This window comes from Camelus ferus, chromosome 6 (genome assembly GCF_009834535.1).
Source record: "Camelus ferus isolate YT-003-E chromosome 6, BCGSAC_Cfer_1.0, whole genome shotgun sequence".
NCBI lineage: Eukaryota > Metazoa > Chordata > Mammalia > Artiodactyla > Camelidae > Camelus > Camelus ferus.
In genome coordinates this window covers 70,054,764-70,073,767 of record NC_045701.1, presented here as the reverse complement: position 1 = coordinate 70,073,767, position 19,004 = coordinate 70,054,764, and the positions used below count along the sequence as shown (strand labels likewise).

The window sequence follows — 19,004 nt, the reverse complement described above, 5'->3', positions numbered from 1 at the left end:
TGAGCTGACGGTTGGGGGTACTAAGATGGGTGGCCATTAGTATTCTAGAACCCCTGCCCCCTCCCTGCCAACACAAGAGACTGTGAGCACACACAGTCACGCACCAATCAGACGCTCATCGAATGCCCCTCGGTTAAATTCCCGAGGGAGTCGGGGGCTGGGATGAGAGTCTAAGGAATACATCTGAGCCCCAGGCTGGATAGTTAGATTTCATTCACCTCTTGGGCACACGCTGTCTGCTTGGGTGACGCTGGGTCACATTATTCCTCTGCGAAAAAGAGAACACCGCTTCCAGGATCCGCCATCACGCCTCAGGCCTAGGCGCGACCCTGACGCACCATGAAAGGGAGTAGGATCAAGGAGCGAAGGCGGCTGGCGGCGGCAGGTCTCCACAAGTCGCGGATTGGCCAAGGACGGGGCCAAATCCACTAGAGGGCGCGCGCCCACAGGCAGCTTTCCAGCGCTCCCGCGTCGCACCCCCGCGGAGGGAGGCGAGGAGCCCCGCGCTGCCCCAGCTGTAGCCCGCACCCCGGGCAGTTGTCCCCAGTGGCCCAGGCGGGAAGCGAAGGGTCCGGGCGACAGTCCTTCGGGTCCTGTTTCTGTCACGCCGTTCTTGGTACCTCTTCTGACTTTCTTCAGACCTTCGAGGCTGCAGCCTTGGTCATCCAGCCGGGAGTTTGTCCCTGAGGTCAGGAGCAGGAGATAAGTTTGGGACAGGTCAGCTGTTCAGCTTGCCCAGGACAGGAGAAAGGTGGTTTAGGTGTCCCTGTCCCAGCAGGCAGCATCTCCCCTGCCAGCCCTCGGGTCGGCCCCGCGCCGCCCCCAGCTCCTCACGGGTTAACCCCCCTAGCCGCCCGCTCGCTTCCCAGTGCCAAAGTGGGTGTTGCTGGAATTCCTCTCTCGCTCTCCTGTAATAAGGGGGCTGAGCTGTCCCTCCGAGGAGGGGGCATGGTGTGGATAAAAGAGACGAAAAATCAGGGGGAGGTTTCCAAAAATAAAACCCTCCGGTTCCCCTTAAGAAGGCTACAGTGACGGGGAGAAGGCGGGAAGGTGCAACAGCGGTGAGCGCCCGGCTGGAGACGGAGCGCTGCCGCCGGGCTCAGGGCGCACAGCCCCGTGCAGCTCCCGCCGCCAGGCCCTAGCTCCAGGGAGAGCCCGGCCCGCAGTCTGACTTGGGGCCCCCTAGACGGGGAGAGGCGCGCCACTGGGAGGGACCCAAGCGCAGCCCGCGGGCAGCCAGGCGCACCGACTGCGAGCCTCCGGGCAGTTCCCCGCACGCACCGCCCTCCAGTCGCCCCGGAGCCATGGGGCCTCCGACCACCGCCCGCTGCCCTGTGCGCGCCCTGCGGAACCCCTGGAGGAGCTTCCTGCCGCTCACACTGGCTCTCTTCGTGGGGATGGGTCATGCTCAGAGGGACCCGGTGGGAAGATACGAGCCGGCTGTCAGGGACGTGAATCGGCTGAGGCGCCCAGGGGTCAGCTATCCTGCAGCGGCTGCAGCCAAGGTGTACAGCCTGTTCCGGGAGCAGGAAGCGCCCGTCCCGAATTTGCCGCCCTCAGAGCGGGCCCAACCCGGCTGGGGGAGCCCCAGGAGGCCAGCCGAGGCGGAGGCCAGGAGGCCGCCCCGCGCGCAGCAGCCGCGGCGAGTCCAGCCACCTGCGCAGACTTGGAGAAGCCGGCCCTTGGGCCAGCAGCAGCCTGCACCCCGGGCCCAGGCGGCCCCGGCTCTCCCGCGCCTTGGGACCGTGCAGCGGCCGCGGGCTGCGCGAGGACGGCTTACTGGGTGAGCATTCGTGAGGGAAGCATGGGGGTTGAGGAGTGCGAGGGCCGGTCTCCCGTGCGCTCGTACGTGGAGGGATGTGCAGCCGAGAGGAGAGGGCGCCGGGCTCTGCCCTTCGTCCCTCTGCCCTCAGTACTGCGAGGAAACAGACCGAGGTCCTGAAGCTGGGGTTCAATCTGATCCGCTTTCAAAGAGTTGAGAGAAAAGAGAAACACCATCGATACCCTTTTGTACCAGCTCTCTGAGACCCGACGTTAAATCCTTTCCCAAGGTGCCAGTGCTTTCGCCCTCCCTCAACCAGCCCGCCTCTGACCGGCGCTCGCAGACGCCCGCAGAGCTGCTGGGATCCGAAAGGGACCTGGGAGCAGCAGGGTGGGCGTTCCAGGCGCTGGAGGCCCAGGGGCAGTTGAGCGGAATTAAAGCGCCAGTAGGTGGAGGATGTGGGAGGCTCCAGAGTGCGAAAACAGATGCATCTCCAGGAAGGGGGCTGGAAGCGAAGCCTGAGCGTGGAGACAAGTGCATGGGTTGGGGCACAGGTTGGTCTGGGCCCGCGGATGGCTGGACGCGGAAATGAGCGTGGGCTTGGGGGCACTTTGGGCAGGAAGCCTGCCCGCGATGTGGCTGCATCACTGTGGGTACCTGGGGGAGTGGGTCTGTGTGTGCGCCCTTGCAGCTAGGTGTCAGCGCGACTGGCACACTTTGCAGGGCTATGTCTCCCCCAACCCTGCGATTTGCCTTTTTTCTCCTCTCCTTGGGCACCACTCACTGCTTACCAGGGGAGCTCTCGCAGCATGGGGAGGCTTCCCAGCAACCTTCATCCCCAGTTAAGAATCCTTATGGCATCAGGGCCACTTGGTCTTGCTTATGACAGGTGTCTCCAGATTGGAGGGCACTGGAGCCCCAGGCAGTGGGGCGCTGGGTGGAGGAACCATCCAGGAGGCTGGGAAGGAACCTGGCAGCCCTTGGCCAGGCCATTTTGCCAGTTGGGTTCAGTCCCCCTGTGCACTGTATGAAGGACACTGCACCCCCAGTTCTTCTCCAGAGGACGTTCTTACCCCTCCTCCACTCTTCTATATTTCAGCAGGATTCCCTCCCTTCATTCAAATCTCTGCTTTAAGAGGCTTTCTGTAACTACTCCTACCCCACTCTCTCTCTCCCTTCACCCTGCTTTATGTTTCTTCATAGCACTTATTCCCATTTGACATGTTTCTGTTTCTGAGTTATGGTCTGGTCTCCCAGCCCACACTAATGTAAGCTCTCTGAAAAGAGAGGCCTTGTTTTGTGCACTGCTGTGTTACCAGTGCCTAGAACAGTGCCTGCATACAGTTGATGCTTGTTAAGTATCTGTTGAATGAATGCATGAACTCCCCATTGACCATGGAGGGCCCGGCTTAAGACGGAGAGTAGAGCCACGCACTGCAAAGTCTCTTACCCAAAGGATCAGTCAGCAAGTGGTAATGGAGCATCTGCCAGGTTTCAGTTTTTTTCCTGTCCTGCCTGGTGCAAGTGAATACGTGCTTCCTCAGAGCAGTGTGTAGAGCATGGGATAGGGGACGTGGCCCCAGACAGAGGCACTGTTCCTGGCAGGAGAGCAACTCAGTTACCTCAAATTGAGTTGGAGAATTGAACAGATACAAACCTGTGAACATGCTTTCTAGTACCAGAAGCTTTATGTTAAGCATAAAGGCATGGACAGTTGTGGTTGACGAGCCCAGAGGAAAAGGAGGTTCTGTGAGCTGGAGACCCTGGGGTTCAATGGGCAGCATATGAGGAAGCAGAGGGGAGGTGGCAGGAGTGGGGCCCAAAGATGTAGTGGTGTCCAAGGAGAAGGGCTTTTCACTGTTGGCACTGGCCCAGCAGCAGGACTGCACCCTGGTGTAAGGGAGCCATGGGGCTGAGGCTGGAGGCATCAGTTGGACCAGATCATGGAGGAGCTTATGCTGTCAGCGTTCAGATGGGAGTTAGGGGAAGGCAGGATAGTGGAGTAGGGGTGGGAGGGTGCACTGTTAGAAGTTGTGAGGTGAGGTGGTGACGAGCAAAGCAGATTTTCACCACGATAAGGCTGGTAGGTGTGCACAGGTGTGTAAGGACCCAGCGTTGGTGCCACCCACAAGCACTTGCCATGCACAGGTGAACACATCATATGTCCTGGGTTTGGCTCCTCCCCCAGATTATTTTCTGCAGCTTTGGTAAAAGTGGGTTCCTCTGGCACTCCAGCTAGCCACTTCAAGTCAGCTGAAGAGGGAATGGGTTTGTCCATTGGCCTCCTCTACCCAAGTCCTTTCTGTGTGATGATGGCTCCTGGCCAGGCTGACCTCTCTGGCAATTGCCTTGTGGATTGCACAGGGGCAATGACTAAGTGCCACCTGCTGGTGGAGCTTGGAATTGCATCACGACTACGGAGGATTCTTCACTCATTCAACAAATATTTGGAAGGCCTCGTCTATGCCAGGCACTCTGCTGGACCCTGGGGATACAGCAGTGGCCAAGACAGTCCTCTGTCTTCCAGGAACTTGCAATGTAGCGGGGATTTATTGCACACAATGAGGATTTTAAGTATGTGCTGGGCACCGTGCTAGGTGTCTGGGACTCAGCGTAACCAGAGCAGAAACAATTTCTACTCTTTTGAAATTTACAGTCCACAGGGGAGTTTTTTTTTTTTTAACCTTTTTTTTTTTAATTGAAGTATAGTCAGTTTACAATGTGTCAGTTTCTGGTGTACAGCACACAGGGGAGTTTTTAAGGCATTTTTTTCCCAGCCTCACAGCATACCACTTTCATAATTATTTTTCTTTATCTTTTCCTTCTTGTTCTATTATTTCTCTTTACATTTATAAACTATTAAAGTAACAAGATTTTATATAAAATTTTATACAAACCTACAAAAGTTATGAAAGTAATACAATCAACAATCCAGCTTTTTCAAACCTTAATATTTTGCTTCTAATTTTTTTTAGTTGAAATATCCTCTATAAATTTGTCTTCCTTTCTCCCTCGAGTTAATCACTACCTTGAATTTACCCATGATTCCAATCTATGTTTTTATACTATTACTACAGATGCATGCACCCATAACATACACAATATTGTTTTGCATATTTTAAACTTAGATAAGTGATACCATACTGCATTATCCTTCTACAATTTGCTTTCTCCTCTCATTAGATTTTTGAGATTTAACTATGTTGATATAATCAGCCCAAGTTTATTCATTTAAACTGTTGGCTATTATGCCATTGTCTGAACATACCCCAGTTTATTTATCCATCCTTCTGATTTTGGACCTTTAGATGAGTTACATATTTTGGTTTTACAAACAGTGCTTGACTCATTTTTCTACACAAATAAATTCAATTTCAAGGACACTCTGTATCACTATCCTAAGTTGAAAATAGCACCACTTGTCATAAAGAGAAGGTAACTGTAGGAAAACTGAAATGGAAACTAAAAGTTCTTAAAGTCTAGTCAGATACCATTATTGTAGGAAGCTCAACCCTGTGGTCTGTTCTCTCCATTGGAAAGGGAGATTGGCAAGTGTTGGAGTAGGGACCTGGCATGAAGACCCAACCTTGGACAGAGATTCTCCCCCACTGATCTAATCAGACTAGAAAGATTACTTAAAAAGGAATCACTTTCTCACTGTGTGATTCGGCATTGTTGCATGTTGTGATTATGGAAACCTAAAACCCTCTTTCCTACCCTCAGTGTCATTCATCCACTTTTTTGGAAACACTGAATTAAGTGAAACAAAGAAGTGTTGAATGTATACTACACGTCAGGTACTGTGTTAGACGCTAAGGGCACAAAGGGGAATAAGAAAGAACCTTTAAGATACTCAAGATGGAGGTGCATACATCAACAAGTACTAAATGGTGTGGCACATGGAGAATTGGGAGGGCTGGGTAGGTGTCAGGGGAGGTTTTACATGAAGGAGGTGACATTTGATCTGGAAGTCTTGGAGTGTGCCAAGGATTTCAGTTGGCAAAGAGGAGAGGAAAGACATTCTAGGCAGAGAGAGCAGTTTAAGCAAAGGCATCAAAATGTGCCCATGTATACCCTCTGTTCTTGGAGGATCATAGCTTTGGTTGTGGATGGTCATAGAGATAAGGGAGAGGAGATGGGGGCAATTAGACTACACAGGCAGGTGGGGTCTGATTGGCTTTGTAGAGGCCAATGGAGAGCCTTAAGAGGTTTGTGTGTGTGTGTGTGTGTGTGTGTGTGTGTGTGTGTGTGTGTATGTGTGTGGAGGGGGAAGGTAATTAGGTTTGTTTGTTTGTTTATTTTAATGGAGGTACTGGGGATTGAACCCAGGACCTCATGCTTGCTAAGCATGCTCTCTACCACTGAACTACACCCTCCCACCCCCACCCCCCAACCCCTGCCCCGCCTTGAAAAGTTCTTAACAAAGGACCAGTATGATCAGATTTGTTCCAGGTGGAACAGCAGCTGTCCTGGGCTGTTAGCCAGATGTGTCCCCAAGGGTTGGGCAATGATGCCGGATATTGGGCTAATGTTTGCTGAGTGGTGTTGCCTGGAAGGTTGGACTTATATAATCTCTGAGTGGTATCTTCCAGAGAGCCAGAACCACTGAGTCATTTGCCCCGATAGTTAGGCTAGTTAGGCTCATTTGCTCTCTCCAGCTAGCCAGAGCACAGTGAATAGTCATCTCCCAGCTAGACACCTCCGCAGGCCTGTACTCAAGACTCTAATTGGGCCTCCACTGGGTACCTGCATCTCTCTTGAGTACCCTCTTAGCCCAAATCTGGCACCCCTCTGCCCGGCAGCCTTTGATTCTGAGGTTCTCACTGTGGCCCCAATGGCCTCGAGGGCTCTACCATAGGCAGAAAGGGCAGACAGGGCAGACCAAGCTGCTGCCCTCCTACGGTCAGCTCCATCACCATCCTAAGAGCACCTAGGGTGACAGCTGGCTCAGGGCCTCCTTGAGCTGGGCTCCACACCATGACCTATCAGCCAGGCAGGCCCATCAGTCTGTGCTATCTAGGCTACCACAGACCCCAGTTCTTAGAAAACTCCCAGGGAGCAGTGTTTCCTCTCAAAGACCTCCCAGCCCTCTAAGAGTCATTGTCAGCACCACAAGGGGTGATGACTTACAAATGGGTGGGTAGTTTCTTCCTCCCACCAGGGCACACACTCAGAAGTCCTGGGCATGAGGACCAGCCCCTTCCCCAGAATCCAGTGACCTGGGCCCTGATGGAGAGGAGGGCTTCATGGAACCAAGGAAGCTGCTGAAGGCAGCAGTCCAGACAGGCTTCAAGGGGGCTGGAATGGAACAGCCCTTGGCTGGGAGAACATTCTGGGAGCTCCTTGGGAGGCAGCTCCCCACAGCTTTGGGCCAAAGGACCAGGAATGGGTCTCAGCTTTTTCAAGCTGCAGGAATTTATTTTGAATGTTTCGAAGGTTTCAAAAACCACACAAGCTTTGGGGTCCACACAAATGTCAAATAAACTCCTAAGCAGGACCAGATGCTCACATGCTGGCCACAGATGTCACAGGAATGGCCCCCTGGCATGTCCTTTGCTCCCATTCTCTGGCTCTGTGCCTCTGCCACCCCACTCACCCCAAGTTTCAGTGTGTGCTTGGTAGACAATTTCTGATGGTAATGATGAGGTCTGTGATGCTAGAGACAGGTCCAGCATGAGCCAAGGAGTCAGGGCCCCAGACGTCTTCTCCAAGACAAGCCCTTCTTGGGAAGTCCCCTGTTCTGGGCATTTGGGTCTTTAGATTGAGAGTCAGTATAGGTGAAAGCTACTGGTGCTGCAGGGACCTTACTGGACACCTGAGGGCAGAGTTTGGGTGAGTTGGGTGACATCAACAAAGTTCCATCAGCCCACCCAAATAAAAAGTGTGTTGCCCTGCAGAGGCAGCTTAACCCAAGTTCCCAGCCCCATCTTCCTACCAGCTTGCAACCTTCTAAAACACCTCTGAAAAAGAGATTCTGGAGCCCTGGTTCTTTCCATCTCCCACTCAGTGCTCAGTCTCACCATGCACCAACCTGCCTGAGGGCTCAGGCTCCTCCCAGCATTTGTTGGCAGGCGATGCCTCTGTACGTCCTTAAGTCTATTCTGTGTGTTTTCCAGCTTCTCTTGGATTATCAGCATTTGTTGGCAAGGGCTGTGGTGATTATTTTTTGGTGAGAGGCCACGTGGAGTTGGAGCCTGACTTAGAGTTGGGCCAGCTCAGGTTTGAGTCTGGCTCTGGCACTTACTTATTGTTCAGCTTTGTTCAGCCTTGGCAAGTGACTGAACCACTCTGGACTTGCTTTTTGATCATCTTCGTGATCCCTGTCCCAGTGGAGTGCCTTCTTCATGTCAAGGGCTCTATGTCCCTATCTCGTTTAATCCTCAGTGCAACCCCATTAGGCAGGTATTATTATTTCCATTTGCACAGATGGCTCAGGTTTCCCAAGGTCACGCAGAGAATGGCAGAGTCAGGATTCAATCTTAGATGTGAAGGATCCCAAGGTGCCCGCCCCTGGGCCACGCGGCCTCCCTAGGGATGGGGGACAGTGCCCGGCCTGGCAGTTTTCCTCCAGGTCCTGCCTGTGGAGGGCAGGACCATCAAAGCGGCTCTGTGAATAGTCCCACTCTGAGCACCCTCTGCTGACTCTGTTTTGGTGGCCCCACAGGAGGAATGTCTGCGGGGGACAGTGCTGCCCGGGATGGACCACGGCTAACAGTACCAACCACTGTATCAAACGTGAGTGCCTCTGCCCCATCCTCCCTCTCCCTCCCTCGAGGTGGGCCAGGTACTGTGACTCTAGAACCCTGGAGCCCAAGTGTCTTCCCCAGTCTGCCTCCTGAGGAGGCAGCCCCTCTCCAGGGTAGAGGCAACGTGCTGTGGAAGGGAGATTTTCAAATGCCCCCAAATGAAAACATCTTCTCACGTAAAATCCCCCTGCAGGTTTGTCAAGCTTCCTGCTGCCTTGCTGTGTTGGGGCTCATCCCCAACTTGCCCCGTGGTGCCCATGCACTCAGTGGTCTGTAGAACATGCCTGGCCCAGAGCCTCTGCATTGCACATTCCAGGGTTCAGGGGGACCCCACTCAATAGTGCATGCATGGCATCTGCCGGGATGGTCTGATCAGGCTCTGAGCCCGTGTCTGGAGCAGTCTTCCTCAGGATGGCTCTGAAGCCTGGCAGGCTGGCCCGAATGAGGAAAAAGAGAGATGTCATGTTAGTTACATGGGGACCAAGGAGCAAGGCAGGAGGAGCCAGGTCTCTCTGTGCCCAAGCCTCCACTGATGGCGTCATCGGAGGTGGTAACAGTAGCACAAGAGCCACTGACTCTGTGCAAGGTGCACCTCACACGTCCTGTGGGCGGGGAGAGCCACTGTTTGGCAGGTGAGGAAACAGGTACAGACTGGCTACTTGCTCAAGATCACACAGCCAGGAAATGGCAGGTTTGAACTCAGGTAACCTGACTCCAGTGTCCCTCTTCCTAATTACTACATCCTGCTGCCAGATATCTTACCTTGTCTTTGTGGGCCTCACTTTCTACATCTGTGAGTTGGGGGTGGCAGTGTATGGTAGTACATTACCATTATTACTCCTCCTCCTGCTACCATCACTACTACTACTACCACCACCATTACTACTGCTACCACCATCACTACTACTACTACCATCGGTACCACTACTACTACCATTGCTACTGTTACTTCTACTACTACCATCACTACTACTACTGCTGCTACTACTACTACTACTGCTGATACCACCATCGGTACTACTACTACCACCTCTACCACATCACTACTACTACTACCATCAGTACTACTACTACCATCACTACTACTACTACTACCACTACTACTATTACTTCTACTACCACCATTATGACTGCTACTGCTGCCAACATCACTACTACTACTGCTACTACCATCAGTACTACTACTACCACCATCAGTACTACTACTGCTACCACCACCATCACTACTACTACTACTGCTGCTGCTGCTGCTGCCGCCACCACCATTACTACTACAACCACTACTACTACTACAACTAACTAACAGCTGAGGATTTATTATATGCCCAACACTGTGCTAAAGCTCTTCACATACATCATCTTAATTAAGCCTCTCAATAATCCTATATTACTGATCATCCCACTTACAATCGAGGAAACTGAGGCTCAGGTTGGTTAGGAAACACAGCCAAGGAGACAGTCCTCTGAGTACTGGAACTGAGGCTGGATCTAGGCTGTCTGACCCCAAACCTCATATTCTTATCTATGGGGCTTTGTTCCCTCCCAGCACCAACTGAGGTTGGGCCTTTTGGAGTCTGGGATCCCTACAGGGGATGACAGATTGGAGGAGGGCTTCATGGAGCCCTTTGCGTCTTTCTCTCTCACACCCCAGGGCCCCTCTCAAGCCTTCATCAGCCCCCAGGTCTTTATGGCAGTGCCAGAAGCTCTGCCCAGCTGTTCCTCCTGGAGCTGCCACTACCCTCTGCCCTAAGCCTAGCTGTAAAGCCTCAGTCTTGCCAGCACCTCTTCCTGTCCAAGGACAAACCCTTTTCAGTGTGAGGGTTTGACAGCAAATGATCCAGGTGCATGACAAAACCTGTATTCCCATCCCTGAAGGATGCCCTCATTTCTAGTTCTCCTAATGCCTCCTGAGTTGGGGATAAGATGGAGACGTGATGAGGATGCTCTCATTCCTGCGGGGCAGGGGATGCTGGCTCACCAAGCCTCTGGTTCTACCTCAGGCCTCATGGCCCTGCTGTCTCCCAGTCTGATGATGAAGGGCTGACAGACTTAGGTCTCAGGGTCTCCAGATAAAGAAACCAAAACCCCAGACTCATCAACAAACAGCAAATCAGATTTCTGCCTAAAAATTCTTTCTTTTCAGGGAACCCAGATTAGTGGGCACTCTGAGAGGACAGGTGCTCTGTGGCTGGAGGCAGAGTTAGGGGAAAGATCCCTCTTCATCATTTTAAAGTTGGAGAACAGTGAGCCTCAGATGACTTGCCCAAGATCACACAGCTCATTAGAGGAGGATCTGGGACTTGTGATCATGACTCCTCTGGGCAGAGAAGCCAGGGATGTGGGTAGCCAAGTGAGTTTATGCTCAGGAGAAGCTTGGAGGCTGGGAGCTGGGCAGTGGTATGTTTGTAAAGCACCGTGGGTGATGCTAACCAGGGCTGAAGACCACTGAGCAGAGTTTGGGGTCAGTCATAGGAGGATCCACCTTGGGGGTCCCTACTCAAATTTGAATGTTCCCATGAATCCTCTGGGATCTTATTAAAGTGCAGATTGTGATTCAGCAGGTCTGTGGCAGGGCTGGAGAGTATGTTTCTAACAAGCTCCCACAGGCTGCTGATGCTGCTAGTCCCTATACCATACTTTGAGTAGCAGGGTCTGAGGATTGGGGGTGCCTCTGGAGGCTTTGGAAGGGATTTGGGGCTGGGGATGAGGAGGAGGGTTCATAAGTTCTAGTGAGCTCAGCACAGAGTGTTGCTGAGGTTTAAATTGAAGCTGGAGAGGGTGGCTTCAGAGGGGTGGGGCTTCTCCCCAGCTGCCCAAGGGGTCTGGGCATGGGCCTCACTCCGGCCCTCCATCCCTGAAGGTTTTCGGTTTCCTAAATGGCTCATGACTTTCCAGCATCATTCTCTGCCAAATTGGAGTTTCAACACTGGAAACTCAAGATTGGATGAGTCTGCAGATTGACGAACCGAAGTGTATATGCACCCCTGTGCCCCGAGTGGGAGCTGCTCCAGCCTGCTGTCAGTACCCACACCACCCGGAGGGTCCTCGGCCCCGTGGTTTCTCTCCCTGGCTCTCTCACCCGCGGCTCCCCAGTCGTCCCCGTGACCCTGGCGTGCAATCTGGCGGAGATCCTGGAGGAATTGCCAGTGGGCGTTAGCATTTCCCACTTGAAGTCAGCTTGCCCACTGAAGGTCTGTGTGCTAATTAGCTGGCCCCAGTGCTGTTTGCTTGTTGCTATTTTGCTGCTAATAAACCTAACAAGAACCACGTGGGCGGTAGGGTGTTGGCCCTGGATGACTAGGTCCGGAGCTCTGTCAAGTCTGGGGCTCTTGGTTCCACACCCTGTCAGCTGGCTCTCCCGTGTCCCCTGTGGTTTACATTGCCCTGTCCCCTCCCCACAGCTGCCCTTCTGCCTAGGGCTGAGACTGCCAAAGCAGAGAAATGCTCATGGCTCTGGCCTAGTGGTTTCCCACATGCGAGGGGCCTCCCCTGGTCTGGCAGGAGAGGGGGACCTGACAGGGAGTGGAGTGTGACACCCCCTCACCTACCAAGAATGAAGTCTAGTCCCAGAACAGTGTGGGGACTCAGTCTCTCCCAGGTATCTGTAGGTCTGACCCACTGCCTACGCACAGGGACTGATGGCCTTTGTCCCCTGGGCCACCCCCTGATCCCCCTTGCCTCCTCTCACAGAATCCTTGGTTGTTGGGACACACCTGCCATCTCCCTGGCAGCCCCTTTCTTCATACCTGTCCAGTCACTGGACCTCAGGGAGCCACTGTGTCTGCAGGTGTCCATTGCTGGAAGCCCAGCTCCTGCCTGCACCCTGACGGGGTCTGGAGCGGGGCCTCCTCTCCTCCTCCGGTCTTGTACCTGCCTTGCCTTCTGCGGCTTTGCCAGCTCTGTTACACGATTTGTGTGTTTATGTATCTGTGGAGGCAGCTGACTGGGGCCTGCTGGCCACTCAGCTGAGGGGAAGGACTGTAGGGTGTGGGGTTATAGTTAGGGGTTTTGGAAGACTGTCCAGTCTTCCCAGACTGGCTCGCCCCAATACACACAGACACACAACCCTTGGGGGGCTTCTGAAAGCTCACACTGGGGAAGAGGATGTGAAGAATCATTTGGCTTCTCATTTTATCTCAGGCTAGATGCACAGGGGCTGAGGCTGTCTGGGGGAAGGCAGAAGGCTATTGAGGAGGGGGCTATGTGGCTTACTGTTCCTCCCACCCCCTACCCCAGCAGTAAGGTTCAAAATTAAGAGCATGTGCTTTAGAGTCTGGTGCCAGATTTAAGGAGTTGTGGATTTGAATCCCAGCTCTGTGTTCTCAGGCAAGTGCCTGGCTCTCTTCCAGCCACAGAGCTTCATCCATTAAGTGGGTATAACAATCTCTATAGAGCTGTTTTTGAGGATTAATAATAATAAAACACTGTAGCTCTTACTGTGGGTCAGAACTTTGTTATTAACTTTTAGTCCTCACAACCCTACAAACTAGATTTGATCTTTATCCCCATTTACAGATGAAGTTAACCAACTGTCCAAGTCATGTAGCTGAGAATCAGCAGAGTCTGGGTGTGAATCCAGGTAGCCTGTTCCAGAGGACAGGGCTTAACACCATGCTCCTGGGAAACGAGCAAGTGTGTATAGAGAGCCTGGCACATGGTGAGCTTAGCTGTGATTTTAATCTAGATCCAAGAGACTGTGCTACCTGCCTGGGTTTAAATCCCGGCTCCATCACTTAGTTATGAGACCCTGAGCAAGATGCTTAAGCTCTCTGTACCTCAGTTTCCTTTTCTGTACAAGGTGACTAATACTAGTCCCTGCCTCACAGAATAGTAAGGAATCGATGAAATAACTTAGGATAAAGGTTTAGCTCAAGGCCTGGCGTGTTCTGTGTGATCTACACACGTCTGGCCTCAATGTTGAAGGCAGGGACTGTGTCTCACGGCCCCCAGCATGCAGCTTGATGGCAAGTGTTCGTTGGATATGAGGAAAAGGCTGAACAAGTACGTACTGAATTACACAGGGCCTTTCCCAGGTCTGTGCTGAGAGATGCCCTTCTGCTGCCCCGGGTCCATCGACTCTTTCAGAAAACTCCCCATGGTGCTCAGGAGACCTTGGAATGGCCTGGGCATTTGCTCTTGCCTTTGGTCCTGAGCCTCTGTGCACATGGAGCCATTAGAACAACGTGGCTTCAGGTCCACGTCTCAGTGCTGTGAGGACCCCATTCCTCCTGACCTGAGCTTCTTCTTGTCCTCCCTGAGGGGGTTCCCTTGGCCCACCCATCCCAGACCTATAAATGACTCCATCCCACAGGGCAAGACTATGACCAGGTAGGGAAGAGCCCCAACTTTGGAACCAGACTCCAAGTTCAAACCCTGCTCCATCATTTACTAGCATGGTGATCTCCAGCAAGCTGCTGGAGTGCTCTGAGCCTCAGTTTCTCCATATGTCCAGTGCAGATCAGACTAGTACATGTATGTTATAAGACTCTTCAGAGGAGATATATGTAGGGAAATCAGCCCCAGGGCCTCATAATGGTAAGTGCTGAACGAATGTTAGGGAAAAGGGTCAGGACAGAAGTAGGATTTGCAGATTCTTTACTGACTGGTTAGGAACTGCTAGGAGCCAGAGGCTTGAGCCTGCATGTGGCTCATCTCTGGATGAACCATCCTATGAGACTCAGTAGTTGGCGGGAGTGGTGGAGAGGAAAGTGGAAGACACTAAGGGGAATAATCACATGACCTCAGTGGAGACCCAACTAACATGAAAAGTACAGTCCTAGCAAGAGATGCTGCCCATTTCTCCCGACACCATGTAGGGGCACCTTAGATCTTCCTGGTGAGTAGTGTGTGCCCCCAAGTTTTTTTTCTCAAAGGAGAATTTAGGAGATGCTCTTACCCAGCGGGTCCTGAAGCCGGGCTGTGTCCTATTCATCCCGGTGGAGTGCCTACATGGTACATGTTTGTTAAAGGACTGAGCAGGTAAATGACCACACAGGTGAGCTGGTAGTTTCCTCCCACCATCTCCCACGGCCTCTTCTCACCTCCTTGGCTAGCTTCTCCTTTTCTACCCAACATCTTAATGTCGGGCTGCCTCTGGTCTTTCTCCAGATCTTCCAAATCCCCCACACAAGGAGGAGGGTCATGGGAAGCAAGCCCAGCATTAGTTGCCCCCCCCCCCGGTATTGAGCACCAGTAGGCACTGTGCCAGACTATTAACACGCAACAATAATGAGTGACAATGCTCGCTCTGTGTCAGGGACCACGCTAAACACTTCAACCCCCTTCATGTGAGTGGCCACCACGTCACTGTCCATCCTGGCCCCTCCTGTGTCCCTGGCTGTGCTTCTCCTCTACCCAGCAACTAAACGTCGGGTTTCCCAGGACTGAGTTCTGTGTCCTCTTCTTTTCTTTCTCACTGTGCTGCTCCTGGAATGATCTAATGCATTCCCATGGATGTAAACATTGTCTCTGGGTTGACGACGCCCAGATTTATATACATCTTCAGCCAGACCTCTCCTCCGACCTCCAGACTTCTTTCGTCCCACTGCCTCCTCGACATCTGCTCTTGATGCCTCCCAGATATCCCCATCCCAGCTTGTCCAAAGCGAGCTCGTGGTTCTCTTCCCTCTGGGCCAGCTCCCCTGCCCAGGTCTTACCCACCCTGTTAAAAGTCATCACCACTGGAATGCTCGAGCCGGCACCTGGGGACCATCCGGGACACCCTCCTTTCACTCAGGCTTTTATCCAGTCCATCACTGAGCCCGGTTTGCTTTACTTCCTAAATCTCTTGGGGGTCTGTCTGCTTTTCCCCGCCCCCCTGTTGCTTCTCTTGTCTTGGGCACCAGCACACTCTCCTTGGTGACTGCTGCAGCCGAATGACTGCTCCCACTGCCCCCGCTTTACTCTCCAGTTCTTTCTCTATAAATTAGGTCATAACACATCCCTGTTTAAATCTTTCTGTGGCAATGGTGTCCAGCCTCTTCTCTCAGCCTCTCACTCACCAAATCCAGCCTGTGTTCCTGGAATGTGCTGCCCCTGGGCTTTTGCATATGCCGCTCTCCCTGTGTTTGCTTTTCCTCATCTCTTTGGGTGGCTGGCTCCTGTCCTCTTTGCAGTCTTCATTTCAAGCTCCCCTAACCACTCTGTCTAGAGTTGTCCCCACCAGCCTTGTTATTCTGGGTCTCAGCCCTTGATTGTTTCCTCCATCATTCATATCCCAATTTCTGTCCCTGTGCTTGTTTTGGTTACTTGCTCTGTGAGTCTCTCTGACTAAACTGGAGGGAGGCTCCAGGAATAAAAGGACAGTATCTGTCTTGCTTACCATCCTAGACAAACAGTAAATGTTGGATGCACGATCATTTCCTAGATGAGGGCACTGAGGCTCGCAGAGGTGAAGAACCTTGCCTGAGGTCACACGGGGTTGGAATTCAAATGCAGGTCTCTTTGACTGTAAGGCTGCTCTCTCTTCCTCACTTCTGCCCTGGCCTTGGCTGAGTTGTAAGTGGGAAGGGTGTGTTTCTTCCCTCTTGACTTTCCTGGGTCCTGGGCATGGAGCTGGTGCAGCTGCAGAAGGGCTTGGATGGCTCCCTGTCAGCCACAGAACTGTCTTCCATGCCCTGGAGCTGCTCCCCTGGCAAAGACTGGGTCCCAGGGGCTTCTTCCTGAAGGGGTCTGCTCCAAGACCCCACCCCATCCTTCTCTCATCTCCAGGGACCTCTCTGGCACTCTGGCTTTTACATCCCTGCCTCCTCCCAAACAAAGCCCTTGGAGCTGCAATGGGGAAGGACAGGTGATTTCTGCTTTACGGCAGGAGCTAAGGCAAACCCAGGCCTCAGCCCTGCTCAGTGTTCTCCCTCCTCGTGCCTGCTGGAGCTGTGGGAATTGGGGCTGCTCTCTGCCCCAGCCCCTGGCCCCTGGCCCCCGACTGGCCCAGCATCTCGGCGTTTGTTAATGCAATTAGCAGGGCGGTCCATGCAGAGGGGCTGCGGGCCAAGGTCTGACTCACACCTCCCTTTCCTCCCCTCCGGCCGCCAAACGGTAGAGGCCCACTCGGCCTGCCAGACGGTGTCTGCAGAGTGTGCGCAAGGGGCCAAGAACGGCATCTTTCTCTCATTAGAGGCTTTTATGTGAACACAACTGCTATTTTGGAGACCGGTGCTTGGCTGGCCCCTGAGCCCCAGTGCTGTTTCCAGCCGTCCTGAGCTGTAGCCCCAGCACAGCTGTGGTGGGAGCAGGGTGAGCCCTTGAGGACCTGACTTCTCTCACAGCCTGGAGGCTCAGGGCTGAAGTTGGGGCCTGGGGAACACAGCCTCTGCACAGAGCTTGGGGGTGAAAAGACCAGTTCGCTGGTGGATTCTGAGGGTGTGTGGGGGACAGGCAGGGATTTCCTGGCCTTGGAGAGCTCTGACATCAGGGTTCCTTCTCCGTGGAAATCAAAGGTCAAGGCTGTGGAGAAACAGCTCAGGGCCAGAGATAGACCCCAGTTAAGTGAATTCCAGGGGCAAACTGAGGCCTCCAGGTAGGGATCTAAGGTGGGGTGCTCAGGGAAGGGCTGTGATCAGTACTGAAGGTGGTAGGAGCCTGTCCTGCCTGCAAAGGCCTCTAGGTATGGAAGGCTGGTCCTGAGGTGGGTACCGAGTAGCTCAGTGGGGAGGTTCTTAGTGTCCCACTGACACAGAGTTTAGGAAAGATGGAGGTTTAATCTGAGGAGCAGCTGAGCTTCAGGTGTGAGGGTTCTGGGCCCAGAGTCTAATGTGGAATCTAGGTTCATCTGCCAGACACCAGGGCATGGTGCTGGAGGCCTCGGAGGAGGGCACAGGCTTAAGGGGCCTGCCCTGAAGTCAGTGCCTCATCTAATGGATAGCTGATGGAGGGAGAAGGCATCTCTAGGTCCCAGGAGAGAGAAAAAGCTCTGCCTGGTGGGGGTGGGAGGAGGTGGAGAGGGGACTGGCTGTATTTAACACCTGAAGAACAGCCTTGCCTCCGCCCCACAGTGCTTGGTCCATCTCTCTGACCAGGGCCTGCACTGTCATTGCCCTTCCCTGGGAAAAATGTCATGGCAGAGAAGTTCAGAAGCCTTCTTGCTTCTGCCACTGGAGGTGTGATTTGTTTTGTTTTGTTTTGTTCTCTTCTTTAAGCTTTGCAATGCTGTCTAATACAACTTTCTGTGGAAATGTTCTGTATTTTGCCATCCAACACGGTATCCACGAGCCACATGTGGCTCTGAGTCCTTGAAATGTGGTTAGTGCACCTGAGAAAGTGAATTTTAAATTTAATTTAAGTTAATCAATTTAAATTTAAATATAACTCATGGCTACAGCATCAGACTGTATTGGATAGCACAGAGTACAGCGTACTTCACATTCATGATCTCTGTTGAGACACACAACTCTTTGAGGCAGGAATTGTCAGACTCATTTTACGGGTGAGATAACTGAGGTACTGGTTGAGACATCCCAGTGAGATGAGACTTGCCCAAGGTCACACAGCTGGAACGTGGCTGAGCTGGGGTCAAACCACATCCTTCTAACTCCCAACCTCATCTTCTTTTTGCTACCAAGAAGCTGGTCACAGAGTCTCCCAGTGGATGGTAGGAGCAGCCTGCATGGTGGGGGCTGTTTCCAGAATCTCCCCCAGGCCTGCCCATTCTGAGTTTGGTCTCCTCTCAAAGGTAGGAGTTTTGTGTGGAAAATCTGAGCTAACTTCTGCTCAACTGTTTTGGAGCAGAGTGAAGGTAGAGGGGGCACAGCCAGGAGGTGGGGGCTGGGGAGAACGATGCCTTCTATTTCTTACTTTCCATGCAATTTCGGGAGTTTTCTTTTTATTCCCCTCTCTTTTGGCATCCTGCTCACTCCACAGAGCTGAACTCCCAAAGCTGAAAATTTCCACATGTCCAATCCTCAGTGAGAAAGAGAGTGCCAGGGAAGTGTGGAAAAGCCAGGGTTCAGGAGGAGCCCAAATTATGAATGGCTGAAGACTGGCATTGGCAAGTGGGCACAGGGAGGCTGGGAACAGCATCACCTTCTGGTCTCTGAGGATGCTGGCCTCTGAAAGGGAGGGGTCGAGTGCATCCTCGATGGCTAAACGTGGGCATCTTGGCATCATGCTTGATAACCCTTCACCAATAATCAGTCAATCAACGAAGACTCATTAAAGCCATAGACCCATCCTGGGTTGATTTCTCAAGTATCAGGCATGACCTCTGCTCTTGTGGGAAAACGGGAAGAATGAGGTTCCAAGAGCAAAACACAGAGACTGCCCAGCCCGCCATGGTTGGGAATTTTCTCTCCTAAAATTCCCACAGCACTGCAGAAACTGCCTCTCCAGGGTCTCCTGGCATTTCCTCCCTTGCTTTATGCAGCAGCCCCTGCCACAGGCGATTCTGCCATGGCTGATCTCCTTTCTGATACTTCAGTCTTGAAATCTTTGCTCATTTGACTTAGGAATGTTTTGCTTCAGTTCTCCTTTAAACAAAAGGCACATGACCACTGTTGCCC

General features: G+C 52.7%; 1 protein-coding gene across 1 annotated transcript in view; it reads left to right on the top strand.

Moving 5' to 3' along the window:
• Nucleotides 1-1,054: 1,054 nt before the first annotated feature.
• Nucleotides 1,055-19,004, top strand: part of LTBP2 (latent transforming growth factor beta binding protein 2) — a 100,600-nt gene continuing 82,650 nt past the window's right edge. Inside the window, 2 exon segments of the mRNA XM_014558981.2 lie at nucleotides 1,055-1,783; nucleotides 8,427-8,497. Of these exon segments, the coding sequence (XP_014414467.2) occupies nucleotides 1,305-1,783; nucleotides 8,427-8,497 (550 nt within the window). The 5' untranslated portion in view covers nucleotides 1,055-1,304.